Source organism: Meles meles, chromosome X (genome assembly GCF_922984935.1).
Source record: "Meles meles chromosome X, mMelMel3.1 paternal haplotype, whole genome shotgun sequence".
Classification (NCBI taxonomy): domain Eukaryota; kingdom Metazoa; phylum Chordata; class Mammalia; order Carnivora; family Mustelidae; genus Meles; species Meles meles.
In genome coordinates, this window is record NC_060087.1 from 30,783,036 (window position 1) to 30,801,948 (window position 18,913).

General features: G+C 39.3%; 1 protein-coding gene across 1 annotated transcript in view; it reads right to left on the reverse strand.

Moving 5' to 3' along the window:
* The window catches only part of TMEM47 (transmembrane protein 47), a 30,093-nt gene extending 11,798 nt beyond the window's left edge, over positions 1-18,295 (reverse strand). Inside the window, exons 1-2 of the mRNA XM_045996275.1 lie at positions 17,828-18,295; positions 1,865-2,005 (exon numbers count right to left, since the gene is read on the reverse strand). Coding sequence (XP_045852231.1) covers positions 1,865-2,005; positions 17,828-18,053 — 367 coding nt within the window. The 5' untranslated portion in view covers positions 18,054-18,295. The remainder of the gene's footprint in view (positions 1-1,864; positions 2,006-17,827) is intronic.
* Positions 18,296-18,913: the final 618 nt, after the last annotated feature.

The window sequence follows — 18,913 nt, forward strand, 5'->3', positions numbered from 1 at the left end:
ACTTATATTCACATTTTCATAAATTTTGCTATACTTGGGAAAACATACTGAGGTTTTTAAGAAAGAACTAGAAACTCCTATTTTTCTAAGCATGTCTAGAATAGATGCTATAAACAAGGGATTTCTTTACAGATTCTGTATATGCTATTATGTGGTAAGTTAAAGTCTAAATGCGACAGTAACTAGGTAGCACCATAATACTGGATATTTATAAGAGAATGTCTAGAGTATCTCTATACCTTTCTAAAACCAGAAATATCTGAGTGTTCTAAAGATTATTCAAAACATAATTCCAGTTTTAAGGAAAGGTATATCATTTCAGAACAATTTATCAAGAAATTCTATCACAATTATCTTATCACTATGTTAATAAATCCTAGCTGTAAAGACAAATTTATACTAAAATTAAAATATCTAAGATATTTCATTTTAAGAATAGAAAGATTCATGCTAAATCCATGAACCAAGATATAAACAAGAGAACTGTGATGGAATCTTTAGAAGAATCTTCAGGGTGTACTAAATGATTCACAATAGAGATCTTTATTACACAGGAGATCAACAAAAAAATGAATAGTATTGCCACTGCCTAAGACTTCAAACTATTTTTTGTAATAGTGTTTTCTATTCTATTAGAAAGTATCTGTGATGCTATTTAGCTAGTTTTGTGGGTCTCTTAGTACCATGTTCCGTCCGTAAGAGGCACCTACTGAACGGCTGAATGAATGAATGAGTCAGTAGTGAATAAGCCACTAATTCAAAATTCAGTAGCTTCCCAGCCCCGGCTCTGACAGTAGCTACTACACAATCTTGAGCAAGTCACTTCAGAGATTTGACTTAGATGTACTTCAGCCCTCTGGACCTTTGTTTTCATAACGCTTACATTCCCATCAGTCTTCCTAGGTATAAAAAAAAATGAACACAAACAGCAGGGGGCAGCAGAATACTTCTGATCTTATATTTTTAGATCAAACTACATTTCACATCCTGAGAAATTTCATCTTTTCCCATCTTTAAACAGCTTTAAAAAAAAAAATCCATCTAACAGCCGAGACAGTTCTGTCAGTGTCTTCATTATTGACAGTCACAGGGGCTTATTTTGCAGTCTTCAAATCAGATGTGACTGACAGGATAAATTGAAGGCACCACAAGAATATTTCAGTTTGAATCAAAAAGAACAACATATCCAAGGCTATTCTTATAAATGAAAATTAAAACACATTAATGGACTGGGCTTTTAGTCTTGTAAACCCCCTTTCTAAATAGTTCCCTGATTTTAGCAAAAACCTCCACCCTACCTTGCTTGCTTTTTTCATCCAAGCTGTGTGTGCCTTATAGGACAAGGGTTAAATTAACAACTATGCCAGTGACTGCATACAACTGAATTGTTTGATGGTTCAAGTTATACATTATCATTTTTTATTACAAGCATGTTTGTTTCCAAACAGATTTAGAACTTTAAGTTTAAGTATATGGGAATTTTTTTCCAGTTTCATGTCAGAAAAAAATAATGTTGCCTTAAGATCACCAAGGGGGCAGTGAAAGGTGGGGGAAAAAGCTGAATATGAAGACGGTTGGTAAATACATCTGCTGCAATTCGTAAGGCAACAGCCCTGTCAAGAACTATTACTTATTCATGTTTTAGTTACAAGTTTAGAAATTGCCACTGTGCTCTGAAATGTTTAACAAACTGAAAACTAATAATAAGACAAACCCTTAATCAATTTACCTTAAAATATAACAAATGCCTCTCAATTTTTATGTAATGCAGCAACCCCACACTGCTTTTGCCTGAGAAGAGAGGGGTGATAGAAAGGTTCCTACAACTTGAATACCAGTTTGAACATAATAAATAGATATTTACCTGCTGCAAAAAGCATGACAGCAACAGGTCTGTAGAAGCGCCTTCGAGATCCCACGCAGATAGAAATCAAACCCACCAGGAATGCAATAAGAATGATGGCAGCACCGCCCAAGAGTAAAGCCAGAGTAGCAATCTGCCAATCTGGAAAGAAGAAAAGAAAGGTATTGCTTTTAAGCAGCCAGTCAGTCCTCAAAGAATCAACAGAATGATGTTCAGCAGCCTGTACCTTGCTACAACTAAATACACGGGATCCGGCTGCATGCTAAGCATCCTTTGGGAACTGAACTGTTTTGCAACAAAAATTACCATAAACGTCCTTATTCAGAAAAGTCTCTTATGCTAAGCTCAGCAGTGTTTTGGACCAGGGGTTTGCCACGCTTTCCAAGGATTCTACTAAGCCTTCCTGGTAAATTGGGTATCCATTCTATAACATATTTTCATTATTTTATTGTTTTCTCTATTAAGCTAGAACGTTCACAAATCTTAAATATGAATATCGAGACTACGGTGACATTTTATATATATTCGTATGCCCATATACTACCACCCACATTAAGATATAGAACATTTTTGTCACCGGGGTTCCTTCGTGCCCCTCCCCAGTCAATAATCACCCTCCCACCCAGGCTAGTAAGGGACATCTATCACCTTGGATTCATTTTTGCCTATTCTTAAACTTTATGTAAATGGTATGAACTCTTGTATCTGGCTTTTAAGTCTGTGATATTGATTTTGTGTCTGGCTTTTACATCTCTGACATCCACCCATGTTGTGTGGCAGTAACACAATCCTTCATTCTTTTTTTTTTCCTCTGTCCTTTCTTGTCTAGCCTTCCTTCTCCTTACCGCACCTCCCCCACCAAAAAACCAAGTTTTTATTTGCCAGTCTTCCCTAAAACAACTCCCCCAGCAAAGTGGCATCAGGAGAATTTGTTGCTGTTTGTTCTTTCCTCCTCTCTTTCATTTCATTTTAAACTCACTGTGGTATTTACCACAAGGATGGTTTGTGAAATTAAGTATTCCCAGAGAGCCAGAATATACTCTAAATAGCTGTCGGCCCCCTTTCTTCATTCATATGTGGAAACGGCAAGCATATATTGACCACATGCTACATACAGGTCTCTGTACATGGATACTGTGAGTCTCCCATATGCTGAGTGAAACATAAACCTCACAGAAATGCATCTGTCATTTCTTATAAAGATATAGAAATAGCATGACAGAAAACTGGCCCATTTCCCATTCCATAAGAAGAGGAGAATGTTCTCTAAGAAGTATAGCAAAGTGAATATATGAAAGCACTATCCAGTTTAAGAAGCATCACAAAAAAACGTTATTGTGCAGAACATTCTTCAGTGGGGTTCCTTTGGAAGTCCCAGGCTGCCTCTTCTGGTCCTCATTGTAATGTACGTGCAGAAAATGAAAATAGACTTTAATCCACAGTTAAATTGCAATGTAGTCTATCCAAAGTCAAGAACTCATGATATTTTGATGCTGCATTCTGAAATTATCCCTCCCGAAAGCTTTCAAAGCGCACTCTTTACCACTGTAGGATAGGGGATGAATGGAGGAACCTATAAAATCCAGATTTTCTTCTCTTCTTTATACTTATATATCTCCTCCTTAAGTGTCCTCTCCCACATCCTTGCCTTCTAATAAATTCTGGATTTATAACTGGCACTGAGTCAGAACCTGCACTGCATTCAGGAAACAAATAAACAAGGGGAAAACAGAAAAAAATCCACACTTCTAAAATATAAAGGTGAAACGCAAGAAAGTAGAGAGCATTTTTTATGCCATCTATTTGTAACAAAGCCATATAACTTCAAACAAAAGTATATCTGGCTTTCAACTAGAGTTTAAAAGGATAGCCATAGTATGGATTTTTTATTCCATAACAGCATGTAGCTTTGAATTAAAAAAACCCCAAAGAATAATCCTTACATTTGGAAGTCTCTAAATTTCTTTGAAAAAGTTTATACATAGCACAATTATTTTTTATTTTAACATAACAGAAATCCTTCTGAAACTTTTAAGTTGAAATTCTGAATAAGTAAAATTTTCATTGTATTAAAGTGTTTAGGGTACCAAAAAAATCCTTCCATTCATTAATCAAATTCTTCAAGAGAGACTATGTGGAATACTGTCTAGTTGGACCATTATTTTTATAAAATGTTTATTACTCTTAGCATCCCCAAATTCCTTTAAATAAGAATTTTTACAGAATCAATTTTAAGTCAAGATACAACCTAAATATCCACTCACTTTAAAAAATAGCTTAGAAGACTGCTTTTCTGGTAAGTTCTTTCATACAGCCCAATATATATGCATAAAATGCCACGCATTTGACTACTTCCACTTTTAATCCAAAAGAAAAAAAGGAATTTTGATCACTTTTCTCTACTTTAAATATCCTCAAAGAATAGATAAAACACATGTATTCATTTGCATTTTGTAAAAACAAACTAAGACAGAAAAAAATTATCAAAATTTTCCCATAAAGGGCCAGACAGTAAATATTTCAGTTTTATGGGTCACGGTCCGTGTTGCAACTACTCAGTCTCTGCTGTGTAGTGTGAAAACAGCCATAGACAATATGTAAATGAATGAGCATGGCTGTGTCCCAGTAAAACTTTTATCTACAAAAACAGGTGGTGGGTTAGTTTTGACCCTCTGGCTAAAATTTACTGACCTCTGGTCTGTACTTTATGTACCATTTAAAAATGTTGAATTTTTTTCTATGTAAAGGTCTCTCAGACAATAATAATTTCATAATAAAGTCAATTTGATAAATGCATAATAAAGGTGTGCGAAGTGATGCTGATCCAATTTAGCAATTGAAAAGTACAAAAAACAGAAATCTCACAAAATGTCGAATCTCCTTAAAATAATAATACTTCATGTCATAGAGAAAACCAGTAAAATGCAATAGAAGCCACCAGGAGAACAACACTTATTAAAAGGGACTAGAACCTAATTAGAAAGGGAACCTCTTACAGCACAGGAAGTAGTTCTAAAAAGTAAGTGAATACAACCAGTTCTCATTTTCTTCCTTTTTTTTTTAAAGATTTATTTATTTGGGGAGGGGAGGGGCAGAAGGAGAGGGTAAGACCATCTCAAGGACATGGCTGAGCACGGAGCCCAAAACAGGGCTCCACTTCATGACCCTGAGATCATAATCTGAGCTGAAACCAAGAGCCACCCAGGGGCTCCTTTACTGTCTTCTAAAAGTCCTGTATCTTTATCTATTTTTAGTACTGAGGGTTGTGGCTAATGAAAGTCATACTAGTCATAAAGTCAAAAAGGCACATCACACTGTAATACTGTTACCCTTCCTTTTGGTCCTTAACCATAGATAATACCTGTTCACACAGAGAAGCCATTTTATTTTATGAGAGACTAGAATTAGGCCAGGTCTGCCACTGCCTGGCCAGAAGCTGGGGCTTAGACTGAAGTATTGAGCCCATATCTCTCATAGACAGTGCCAAGTTTTGAGATTGTTGTCATTATAGCCATTTGGAATGATTCACTCAGGCAAGTTGCCCAGGACCCAAGCTTTAACTCGCTGATCAGCTGAACAATTAGGAAGCCAAAAACACGTTCGATAAGGCTACCTTAGTCAGTGAGACTAAGGCATAGTCAGTGAGATCCAGGGCACTTTTCCCAGCTGAGCACTAGGTATTCTGAAGCTGAGAACAGTGCTTGTGGCATCATGCCTCTTTCAGGAAACAGAATCCACTGTCCAAATATTAGGGCTTGCCTGCCTTACAGGTGAGCTAAAGTCAGGGACCATGTAGATCGGCCTGATACCATTTCCTCTTTCTTGCTGAACAAGACTAGTATACAGAGAATTCAAAAAAAGTGAAAAATAGTTTTATAGATACCTAGCAATAGCCATTAAAACAATATACTCTGGGCTTCATGTATACACATATACTTCCTTATCTACCAATGTAGAGTTAACAAAATATACATATAGAATGTTCTGTAGTTGAATGATTTGATAATATTATAATAAATGAGCAGAAAACTTGTCTCTACACTAATGGTTTTTCCATTAGAAGGTTTGCATGCCACAAATACTTGCTATCCCATATTCAGTGTTTGCAAAACAAATTAAAATGTCATAAAAATCTCAATTTTCAGCCCCATTTCTTAAAATAAAATCATCTATTTTAAGTTCTCATAATTGGTTAATTTCTACATCAATCTTAGTTCCACAATTTTATAGCTCTCACAGTATTTAGTCAGATCAAGTGTTAAGAGTCCTTAGAGATTTATTACTCTGCATTAGTTTTACACATTTCTATAAATGATAAAGTGACACTGTAGTGGAGCAGTGAACATAAACCAGCTCTGCAGAACATCAATGGCCATGGTGCTACTTTACAAATTGCAGTGCTCTGCACAGTTAAAACTGGTCATTGTTCAATGTCAGGCCAGCTGATTTGAAATCTGAGTTTGGTTTCTGAGCGCTCAGAAAACAAGTGATAATCAGTTTTGATGGAAAAAAAATGTACATCCTTGGTCCATGAACCAGGGAGGACTCAAATGGGGGGGTGAAGAATGTTTTGGATCTGGAACTCCCACCTGAAATGAGGCTGCCACACTATAGGGCAGATTCTGTTTAAGAGTGTAGCAGTTCCCCCCCTTATCTGCAGTTTCGCTTTCCATGCTTTCAGTTATCCGCAGTCAAACGTAGCCCAGGCTGGAAGCAGACAATCCTCCCGATGAATCACCAGAAGGTCAACAGTAGTAGCCTAATGCCATGTCACAATGCCTGTATCGGTCGCCTCACTTCATTTCATCATGTAGGCATTTTATCTTCTCACGTAATCACGAGAAGGATGAGTATAGCACAATACAATATTCCGAGAGAGAGAGATCATATTTACACAACTTTTAGTATAGTATATTGTTATAACTCTTCTATCTTTTAATCTTAGTTATTGTTGTTAATCTCTTACTGTGCCTAATTTAAAAATGAAACTTTATTGAAGGTATGTGTGAACAGGAAAAAACATAGTATATACATGGTTCGGTACCACCCACAGTTTCAAGCATCCACCGAGGTTCTTGGAATATATACCCCACAGATGTGGTGGTGGTGGGGGCTATTGTATTTTGGCAAAACTGACACAGTGGCACACACAAGGCACTGAATGTGCACCTACGGAAGCCAAGGCTCAAGATACGTGTGTGCTTCTCTACTAGTGCTTTCTCTAAAAGAAAATAAAAGTTAAAAAATTTTTAAAAGGAAAAAATAACAGGAATGAATATATATAATGTTATACTTTCCCCTGTAGTTACAGAATCAAAACTGGGCAGTCTTTATATCACCACATCAAGTCCAGCATTAATATGCAACTCAGGAACTAAATTCAAGTCCTCTTTCAAGGTATTTTTATTAGCTGGCGCCAGAGTTTCCAATGTCTATAAATGCTTTAGTATTCTGCAGAATTGTGCTGACTTTCTTTACGGTCTAATACATGAGAATGGTCTGAAATTGCCATTGCATTATGAAAATTCTATGAGCCACATTCTAATTGCCAAATTGGAGAATTCACATTCCTTTAGGGAATTCATGGTCAAAGTTTACTTCCAATTTTCAGGAAAGGCAAAATCTTAATGACAATACACTTTCCACACGTTCCACAAGTTCAAATGCACCACACCAGTGTCTAAAGCTTTCCTCCACCCACCTCATTTCAAAACCTTTAACTTGTCAAACACTGGCTAATTTATTTACGTCCGTAGGTATTGTTTATACGCTGAAATTACTTCTACTGTATGTAAATCCTTGAGCACACAACTGCCACTTCTTCTAGGAAATTAGATAAAATTAAAAGGCAATGAAGAAACAGATTTTTAGTCTTAGAAATTCAACTTCCACAATTTGGGTGGGCAGTATTTTCCTAAATGTCTTTTAATGTTTTAATATGGGAGTATCACTGTTTTAGAATTCTCATCACAAATTAAAATACTGATTTTAATTTTATAATCCCATTCAAATTTGCCAAACATTTTTATTTTCACCTTTGAATTCCCTAAAAGACAGTTATATTAACCAAAATGATATCCATGACTGCAATCGAAATCATTTACTGTTCCACCTAGAAGAGGTGACAGAAGGTTCTTCTAGGTTCCACCTAGAAAAGGTTTCCTATCATCTTGACACCACCTCACAGGTCATCCATAAATCTTCCCTAAATCCACAGAAGCTGGATCATTTCACTCATCCCCAGAACACCTTCAGTTTTTCTAAATACTTTTATTCACTTGTTGGGCATATGTATAGCAAAACACTTAAATTAATTTTAATTATATTGTTGTGAACTCATTATTGCCAATTCCATTTTTATCATCAGGAATGGGAACTACTGGGATGGTTTATATTTGTTGAGGAGAAAACAAGCTCCAGTTACAGAATAACTTTTCAAACCCCAATTCTTTAGCACACCGACCTCATCACAGAAGACCATGCCTTTTTCCCGACTAGCTCATCTTATTTTAGAAATTATGGCACTGAATTATTTTCATCAACTGTAATTTAGGATTTTGAGATCAATGCTACATATTTCCAGGTTTGGACAGTAAGCCCATATCCTCATGTATGAAGAATGAATCAAAATGGTGCTGTTAATTTGTGTAAAAGGAAGGTAACTATAGACTTAACAGCCAAAATATTTCCAGAGGTTATCAAATAATACACTTCACTTTTTCAATCTGCATATGGCAAATGAAATGGAAAACTGAAGCCATTACTGAGGGATTTTAAACTTTGTTTTCTTTGTTAAGTTGCATTCGGACCTAAATCCACCAGTGTTGCATTAATTTTCTACCATTCCATGAGATATAGAGACAAAGACAGGCAAAAGAAAAATTCTGATTCCAATTTCAATAATTAAAATGACCATGTCTTTTGAATCAACTAATATCAAATCTAACATTCTTCATGTGCAAACAAATACTTAAAGCAAACAACTATGTGTCTTTTACAAAATGATAGTATAGACACTGTACACTGTACTGCACAAAGTGAAATGGAATATTAGAGAAGCACCTACCTTGTTAATCAAGTTGCAATGATACAACTTAAGAGTCCTACTCTTCAGGCCAACATATGGATAAAAAAATGTATCAAAAACATAGTGCCGACCTGACTTTAGCACATATATGACACTAGGAAACCATGCAAGTAAATGATGCAACAACTCTAATAACCAAAATGTAGGTCAATTTTGCCAAAATTCTGGAAAATTCTGGTTGTCCAAAAGTACCAGACAGATTACTAATTTTCAATCCATGACAATTTCATTTAAGCCTTTTGAATTATTCTGTGTGGTATTAGCTGAATATGTATCTCTTTTTCTTTAACAAATCAAGGGTTGTTTTAACTGCTTCACAGAATTCTATCTTGAGAAAATTTGGTGAAAATGCAATTTATCATCTAAACATCATAACGTATGGTATCTTTTCCCCCAAATAGGACCATTATATACAGTGCTTAGCAAAGAGCCCTGCAATTAAAGCACGTTGCAGAATTTGGACCAAAAAAAAAAAAAAAAAAAAAAGACACACCATCACTGCTCTCATGTACTATGTTAGAAATATTTCATTTGCTTTTTATGGTAACTAATATTATCTAAAGGGTACAGGTATTTCTCAGTAGTAATTTCTAATCGTACTATTTCCATAAAGTTGTGATGAGTTTGTTACACTGAACATCTTCCCCACTCTTCGGGAAAAAAAAAAAAATCTAAGGTTATAATTTAGGAAACTTTGTTATCTGGAAAAGCAGGAAGAAGAAAGCCCACACCAGGACTAGGAGTGGGTGACCTTCCTCTATTCAACTAAAAATCTTCTGTGTGATGGGTTTAGAGTAACTAATAATAATCAAAGGGTAGACGGAAGGTAGCCAGTCACCTACGAACCGTACTGAGATACCCTCTTAGTAAATACGGGGGTGGGGGGGGGTGGGGGCGGATAAAATTGGCAAGACAGCAGTTCCCTGTTAGCAAACTTCTTAAGTTGAGATCTCTTCCATGCCCTGCAGAATTTAAACTTTTATTTCCCCCTTTACATTACTTTGTACATTTATATGATTTTGTTGTTTAAAAGCAAGTGTTTCATTCATCACCTTGCTGTCCCTAACCAGCACAGTGCTGCCACACAAACTGGCTAATTCTATACCAGGATAATGCCTACGCCCTGTATGAAATCAATGAATATGTTTTAATGAAGTTAACTCCTTGGGCACACATGACAAGACAGGAAACGGGAAAGGTCATTTCTCTCTTTAAGTCACCTAGTGGTGCTAGGAAGACACCAGGCCACATTCACAAGTACTATGGCAACATTCTGATGAGCTTTTGGTTTAGGGACCTTAAAACACAAGAGCAAGAAAACCCCCTTTGATGAAAATTGTAGTTCTTTTGTGAATGTGCCTTTTACAGATTGAGGATGTGTCACTCGTGGGTCCCAGCTTCTACATTTAAACATCTTTTTTTTAAAAAAAAAAAAAAATAAACATCTTTTTGCTAATAAACATGTATTTTGGAAAGAGAATCAATAGGTGACATTATGTTGAAATATGGCTCATTAAACTATCATTTAAAATCCCCCAACAGTTAATATAAGCTGCTAGAGACAAAAATGATCTAGGTATTTTTCCTCGGTTCTTTGGGAGCCATGGATGCCTCGTTTTTGAAGATTTTTTGTTTCGTTTTGTTTTTTAATGGTAGTCTTTGGTGCGAAAGGCAAGAAGACTACAACAGAAGAGAAAATTGATGGCCGACACTAGTGTCTCAAAAACCCACACAAATTACAAGCAAAAAAGGGCAAGGAAAGATGTCCTTATCTAATTTTCAAGGGAGATAATCCAATACTTTGAAAAGACTGTTAAGATTAAATTGCCAGTAACTTTGACATATAAGGATGAAATTCTGTTTAAGGAACATCAGTCCCTTTTGATAAATAAATGTATCTTTAAAAAAAAAAGCCAGGATGCAGTAATAACTTGATCTAGTGAAATTTGCATTCATGTAATCAATTTAAGAAACTTACATGGCTGCCTTCCACATACTTACAATTATGATTTTAAAATTAAACAGATGTTTTAAAGCATCCTATCATGGCAAAACTTAAAAAAACTTTTGCTGGTTTTTAAGGACTAGTCATGCAAACAATGTAAATTTGATGATAGGAAACATCTAAAACTTCACAGACTTACTGACATGTGAGTCTACCTGTGTGAAATCAGATCTTGGATGGTAATAAAAAGTAGATGTCTATTTCATGTGTAGTACTTAACCTCTGAATCCGAAGTGCCATGCCTGGGAGCACTCAACAAACCTTCTGACATGAAAAGACAGTTGCCTGCAGTGTGACAGGAAAGTTGGAAAACACGCCGTGTAAAAATAGTTCAGCCAAGTACAATTCCTACTGAGTCGCTACCATTGTTATCTTTCTCACTTTTTCTTATCCATTCAAGAAATTTGCCCAGGTAGGAATACTTTTAAAAATCTTTTCTACTCCAAATGTGCTATGATTCTGTAATTCAATATATGGACAATTGTCAGGAAAATAATTTTTTTATTAAGGGAAAAACAAGCAAACAAAAAATAATTTGGCAATGCCATCATCTTTCTAGTGCTACAAAACTTGGCTCCTGTCTGAAATTTTAACATTTTAGTGTTTGTGTACAAAGAATCTATCTCCTCTGTCTCATACAGAACTTTCTTAAAACAAAACAAAAACAAAAAAAAACAAAGTTTATCAGCAACACAAAGTAGCAGATTATACACCACAGATTCAAATCAGCTTGAGCCTTGGTCATTTGAGACTATAAACCAAAATGGCTTAAGGTCACCTAAAGAGAATGGGAGAAGTTCTCTATTTGTAGACGGGTTAGGTTTTTAAGCTCATTTGATTCCAAATCCAAAGTAACCCCATACAAGTGACCAATCATTAAACCCATGTGTTAAGGGCAGTTTTTGCCCCAGCCAAATTTTACTTATATAATTGATGCAAAGTTCCTTTTTAATTAAGATTTTATTTATTTTTTAGCTGAGAGACAGAGTTAGATAGAGTAAGTGAGCACAAGCATGGGAGTGGCAGAAGGAGAAGGAGAAGCAGGCTCTCTGCAGAGCAGGACCCTGGGATCATGACTTGCAGAAGGCAGATGCTTAACTGACTGGGCCACTCAGGCACCCTGATTGAAAATTGTTCAAGAAAGTAGCCATGTAGTTGTCTTTGTTCTTCAGAGGCAATAAAGTAAGAATGCAGATTGGCAGCTAGACTCCAGGGTGAGACTCTATGCCTCAAAAGTAGCCCAACAGCATCTCTCATCCTACAAGCTCTTCTATAATGGGACCTTCCAGTTGCTACATCAAGAGCAAGAAGTGGAGCCCAACTTTCCTCGCCTAGAATCTGGGCTGCCAAATGGCTCCTCTGTGATTTTCCAGCTAGTTAAGACAGAGACTGGTTCTCTTAGGCTCCTCATTTTGGGAAAAACCACTCATCCTGTAATAAGTTTGACTACCCTGGGACCACCATGCTAGTAAGGCTGGTCCCAGCGGCCAGACTCCAGTCTCTCCGCCATTTCCACCAAGGTGCCAAACCCAGTGAAACCATTTAGAAGAAGATCCTGCAGTTGCAGATGTTCTAGTCCCCAGCCATTCAAGTCACCCTCAGCTATGTCCCCCAGACATCCTGGAGCCCCAGATAAACCATCTTCATTATGCTCTATCTAAATTCCTGACCCACAGAAGTCATGAGCATAATAAAATGATTGCTGTTTTGTACCACTAACTTTTGAAGTGGTTTGTTTCCCAGCATTAGTAACTGGCACTCTCTTGGAAAAAATGTCTCTACCACCAACTGAAAACTTGGTAAACTTACAAAACGCCTGGTCTCTTCAATAACATATAGGGATAACATTAACTCCCTTGCAAGTTTACTGTGACATTGGCAATAATTGAGATGACTGCTCTGTAATAGTACTGAGAAAAAGGGTAGCTATTAGATAGTAGTTTTGTTATCATGATCTACCAAGAGCATTGTTAAATGCTTGGTAATGCAGTAGCAAAATTTTAAATTTGAAACTAACAGCATACCTCATTATTCAATGCAAAGAGTTTACCTTCCAAGGGGGATGGGGGGAGTCCTCCCTCAATTTTGCAAAAAAAAAAAAAATCACTTTGGGCTTGTTTTTCTGAATATATAATAAGGAAGGAACACAACCCTAATGTGCAGGTACTTTTATATATTTAATCTTAATGACAAACCATTTGAAACCATTAAATTGTATGAGGTCTCATGAATGGTAAGTGGCCAAGTTCAGGGCAGTTTGAATCTAAAGCCTCCTGTATTCCCTACAATACTACTCTGTTCTCTTACAGGATTACATTATAATTTAGCATAGTTCATATAGAAATCTACTGTGATATTTAGGTAATATATTCCAGGGACTTATTCTGAAGCATCTACAATCCTTTTCACTAATATATCTAGTAGTACTGGATGTATCTTTGGTCTCATTAAATAGTCTTACCATTAACAGAAACTTGAAAGAAATTCCTAAAATATATTCTTGACAGCAGGCAAAATCTATTGCCTGAGATATGCTTTTGTTTGTTTTGGTTTTATTGGGAAATGTTTTATGAAAGGCCAGGCTTCTCACACACCCATCAAATCCCTTTGCTGACAAAGACTGATCCAAATGGTTCCCTGGAGGTTACAATCATTCTATAAATGTGAGCAAAAAAGGAATTATATCTGCCCACAAATTAAAACGTCTTTTGTAAAAGTCAATCTTGGGAGTTTGAAAAATCTTAGGAGATGGTAAAAGAAAAATCATTCACGAAGATCGTGAAATAAGTCATACTTGTTTTTTTCTCCAGTTTATTGAGAAAGTTTTGGTGCTGAGTGTTACTCTTTGTGTAACTTTCCACCCACCTATGTTGTGTAGGTTAAATAAAACTGCATTTGTTCTCCTTATGTTCTTTTTCAGGAAGCTAGAAGAGGGTCTAACTGTCTGACCTCCAGGCCTGCAGAACTATTTGTAAACACGCATCGGTATCAACACATTTTGAGAAAGAAGTTGAACATTTCCTGAAGTAAATCGCATTGTGAGGTTTCCCAATGCAATTCTGTTTCCCAATGAAGGTATGGATTCAAAATACGCACAAAGGACATACATCTGAATTCAGAATCACTAAACCTCAGATTTTCTAAGATTTGCAGTTGTTTAGATAGTTTGGTTTATCTTAAACTATGACCCAAGGTGGGTTTTCTTACAGTGCCTGTTAAAGTGGAATTTTCTACTAGTTTTAGGAAAAGGAGCTACCTATAAAGCACTCTTAAGAGAACCTCTTGTCAACTGAAAATAATAATATTCACCTGTTATTAGCATACGGCACACACTGTCATTTCAAAACTGCCAGTGACTCATGTTACAAATGAAGCTATTTTTAGGACAGTGCACGAATGATGTTAACAATATTCCTTGAAAAAGACTATTTGATCAAGTATTTCATGGATAGAAAAGATGCATAGATATTCTGTAGATGGAAAGATGGATAAATGCACTTTTTATATCCTAAAATGACTCTTAGTAAAATGCACTCATTTGGCTATCTGCATGTCCTTGCTTTTTTGCTCAGTCAATAAATCACACGGACATCAAAAAAGGAATCTGCCTTGTATGAAATAGCTCCATATTTATAAATTTTGAAACCATCCTAGAGGTTATATAGCACATTTGATGTCAAGTTTAGGGCATCAGCATTCTGTGTCCACTTGAGCAATCCTATTTGCACTAAGAATTCTTTCGTAATGGCTATGAAATCCTAACAACTATATTCTAAACAAAAGTTATCAAAACTAAATGTGACGATGCAAAAGCCAAAAACACAACTACAATTTTAAAAAAACTGATTAAAGATGTATTAAAAGGGTGCCCAAATCAGTAGTGGGAAAAACTATTCTTAGAAATTCTGTGGCCAGCAGCCATGGGAGTACTACCTATTCTAAACTTCTTAACAAGCATACTTTATTATTATTACTATTATTTTTTTGTTTCAACCGCGAATGACAGTTTATTGGCCGTTTTTCTCATTTGTCTTTTTAGAAAACTTCTAGCTTTAGATGAATGCCTGGACTGTCCCCCTACTCTGAATTGGGACACCAGAGAAAAGCATTACAGTTGACTGACACTCGGATTACTGGTTCCTACTAGAAGTGCTGACGCAATCTTCAATACACCAGGACACAAAAGGCATGGTTCTGCTTTCGCTTAAAACCATAAAACGGGTTATAAGCAGCAAACAACGCATATTTGGTAACAAAATTAAAATGCAGCTTTAAAAATAATGGCTGAGGGGAAAGTTTCCGTAGGAACTGGGCCTAAGTAGGACATATTGTCGTCAGTAGAAACATTCCTGAAATTTCCCTTCTGTAAATACAAGCTCTTCATAGCAGTTTTAATTCTAATTAAGACAAAGGTTTTTAATTAAGCCCCGAAGATCCTGGTGAAGGGCCTTCAGTAAAACTGTCCTTGGTGGCTCCTCCCGAGGTAATTCATTTCAAGAGACAATGAAGTGGATCTCTTAAAAAATCTTCAGAGGAGACATTTCCCTCCCTGCTTTCTGTTACTCTACAGAGCAAACAGACTGAAAAAAGCTGCCTGCCCTCTGGAACAGGCAAGAAAAGCATTGCTCGTTTCAATTCAAGCTTCCCTCTTCGTTTCAAAACATTTGTGGATAGAAGCTTCAAGTTCACAGAGCATTTTAAGAAAGCACATTTTGTAAAGTGGGGGAAATAGAGCAATTTTCCATATTTTGTTTCCTCTCCTCCTGCAACCCCCACCCACCGCCTTGGAGAGGAAAAATGAACTGCTACTACATAAAGAAAGTCAAGAACTTGTTCCAGTTAGCCTCAAACAAAACCATCTCTAAGCCTCCCACATCATTTGCTCACCAACTACACTTTTTCTGGGATGAAAACTATTTTAAGCAAAATAGAACTGAAGCTGATTTTCAGGAACCCAAATAGAAATAATGCTGTGGCATGAGTTTAAGCAGAAGGGTAGGATAACGGACTTAGGGGGGGAAAATCAGAAACTGTCCCTGGCTCCAATTTCTACCTCGTAGAGACCTTTATCACTACCTTTGCAGTAAGCTTGTGTGTCCCTACCTACTTCCTTGCCTGGAGAGGGGGAAAAAGCTGAGATAAATGGGTATGGAGGCAATTAAGGAGAGATTAGCAAACACTGCATACTGCTCAACAAACTCGGGTTGGCTTCTCCCCATTCCCCACATTCTTGGCCAAGAGAAAAGGATATGGGTCTGAAAAGAAAAGAGTAGAGGCTGGTTTCTCTAACCTATCTGAAAAGTCTTTATGCAATCAGGGGACTATTATTTCAGGAGACAGGGGAAAGGGGCAAAAGATTCCCGTTGCTAAGGAGACATGCTGAAGCTGGCATTCCTACATAAATTTCCATTTCTATTGGAGAGGGGAAAGAAAAGATATTTTCTCCAAAGTTTATTTGGATCCCCTGGTTACTGAAGAAAGGCATTTTACCAATTTATTTTATCTTTGGTTGTAAACAACAAACCCTGAAAGAATTAAAAGACCTAAATGTTGACCTCCTGCTGCCAACCAGTCCCCTCCACAGTGAATTAAGCAACAAAGACAAAATCCCATCAATAGGAATTTTGAAGTAAAATCAAAGAACCAGCCTTTTGTAAACAGAAAATCAAATTTATGGAAGAAACTTAACCAAGTGAACTAATCTTTCTTGAAACAAGAAACCAAAGACAAAAGTAAATCAGGTTTGTGTGGCATTTGTGCTATTTCAACTTTCTTGGAACTTGAAACGTCTCCAGTAAAGCTTCATAAATAGTCCCAGAGAAGACAGACTGTCACGAAGGAATTTAATCAGTTTCTTAGGGGTACGCGTGGGTAAGTGTAAAATCACGGGCAGGTCCTCTCCCTTTATTCCCCTTTCTCTGCACTAACACCAGCAGCTGAGGAATCAAGATTAGCAAGGAAAAGCGTTTACTTCAAGAATCGGAAGTTGGCAGATTTCTGCTAACAGCATAACTGGGGCGCAGGGGAAGCCAACTGGGGGTCAAGGAGAGAATAAAGCCCCCTTCCAGGGGGTGACTACTTTCTTCTCCACCCTGCACCCCACCCGTTCGCAGCTTCCAGCGGTAGCTGAATAAGCCACAACTTTACAGGCATCTGTGAGTAAGTAGCTCATAGAGAACAGAAAGGTCTGAAGGAGAGAGGAGGTATTCGGAGAGCAAGAGAAAGAAGGGCAACTCACAACCAAAGACGTGTCACCAAAAAAGGAAAGGAAATTACGCCTGTCTCTCTTCCAACTCTCCACAGCCGTCAAAAATTTAAGGAAATAAAGCCCAAACCGAAACTCCCTGGGGAAAACCGGACAAAGTGGAGTAGAGCCGAAAGAAACGTGGGCACTGAGAGGTAAACTCAGGCAAATTCCTCCTTGAGAGAGGAGGGAGAAGAGAGTGGGGGAAGACCGAGGAGCAGAGAACCCACGACGTCTCGGTGGAGTTGGGGCGGTTTTGCTTGTCTCTTTTTTAACGAGAGTGTGGAAGGCGTTGCATTTCTAACACAGCCCCACGGTTCTCGCCTTAAATGATATCAATTACCCCAAACAGCATACGTGTTACTCCAGAGCCCCGAGGAGTGGCCACGGGAGGACGGAGAGGGCGTGGGACGTCGCATTGGGTTTGGCGACCAGGACCGGGGAGAGACGAGGGGTGGATCGCAGGGAGAAGGCTGGAGCCCAAGGGTCCGCTAAGGGTCAGGATGCGGCGGGGCGCACGAGGGTAGGGGACACAGAAGGCGGGGAGAGAGGCGGTGACCGTCCGGGCAGTGGGGCACCGGGCAGTCCGGGATGGGAGGCAGGGGTCGCGGCGCGCCGGGCCCTCACCGCTGCTGAGCGTGGAATCGCAGTGCCAGCTGTCCAGGCTGGCGGGTTTCCGGCAGGACTCCCACAGGGACAGGTAGTACTGGTGGTCGGCCGTGACCCAGGCCGGGCTCAGCACGGCCCCCAGGTCCAGACACAGCGCCAGGAAGATGCACACCAGCCCGACCAGCTTCAGCGGGGTCAGCACCGACACGCGCACCTCCTCCATGCCGCTGCCGGCCGAAGCCATGCCCCGGGCGCCGCAGCCCGCTGTCCCGCGGGAGGCGAGGTCGCCAGGAGGGTCCGGAGAGCGGGAAGCCGGACCTCCTTTGGAGGGAAGCAGCGGAGCCGCCGCGAGCCGCGAAGGTAGGTCTGCGGGGGCTACCGGCCGAGGTGGGGGCTCTCTGGCAGCCGCAGCGACACTGAACCCGCCGCGGACCCTCGCTGCCAGCCCCGCGCCGCGCTCTGCCCGCGCCCGCTCCGCCCCGGCGAGGCCAGGCTAGCTCCGCCCCGGCCCCTCCCCGGACTGCGGGAGGCGGTACCGAGCGGGGCGGGGCGGTGGGTCCGCACCCCGGCGGCGTCAAGCGCCTGCTCCCGGCGAGAGAGGCTAGCGCGCGCCCCGCCCCTTGCCAATAAGCGAAACGGTTCCCTCTTTTCTGACCCCCGTGAGTGCCGCGCTCGGAACGAGTTGTCTACTGCACAGTGTCCGGCACGCGCGGAACCCAGAGCGAGCCCTTCGCACCGGACCGGCTCTGTGGGGTAGTTTCTTGCAGCAGCTTGGTCTCCGGCCCCGCCCCCCGCCTCTCCTGCTCCGGGGTCGCCTCGCTTCCCACCCCCACCCTCCGCTATCACGTGGGTTTCCTTTTCTTAGCGAGCCTGGGTGGGTCCTTTTCTGGAAGGCGTCAGCTGCGGATTCATGGGTTTCTTGGGCTGTGGCCATTGTAGCCAAGAGCGTTACTGTCTGTGGGTCTCTCTGATGTAAACCCGCCCCCCCACCCCCAGCCAGTTTCTCCTCCCGGGGGATTTGGAGAAAGGAGAAGAGTGACAAAAGGCATAGTCCTCTTTTCAAATCCAGGACGAACTCCGTCTCGGACCCAGGAACCCGCAGTT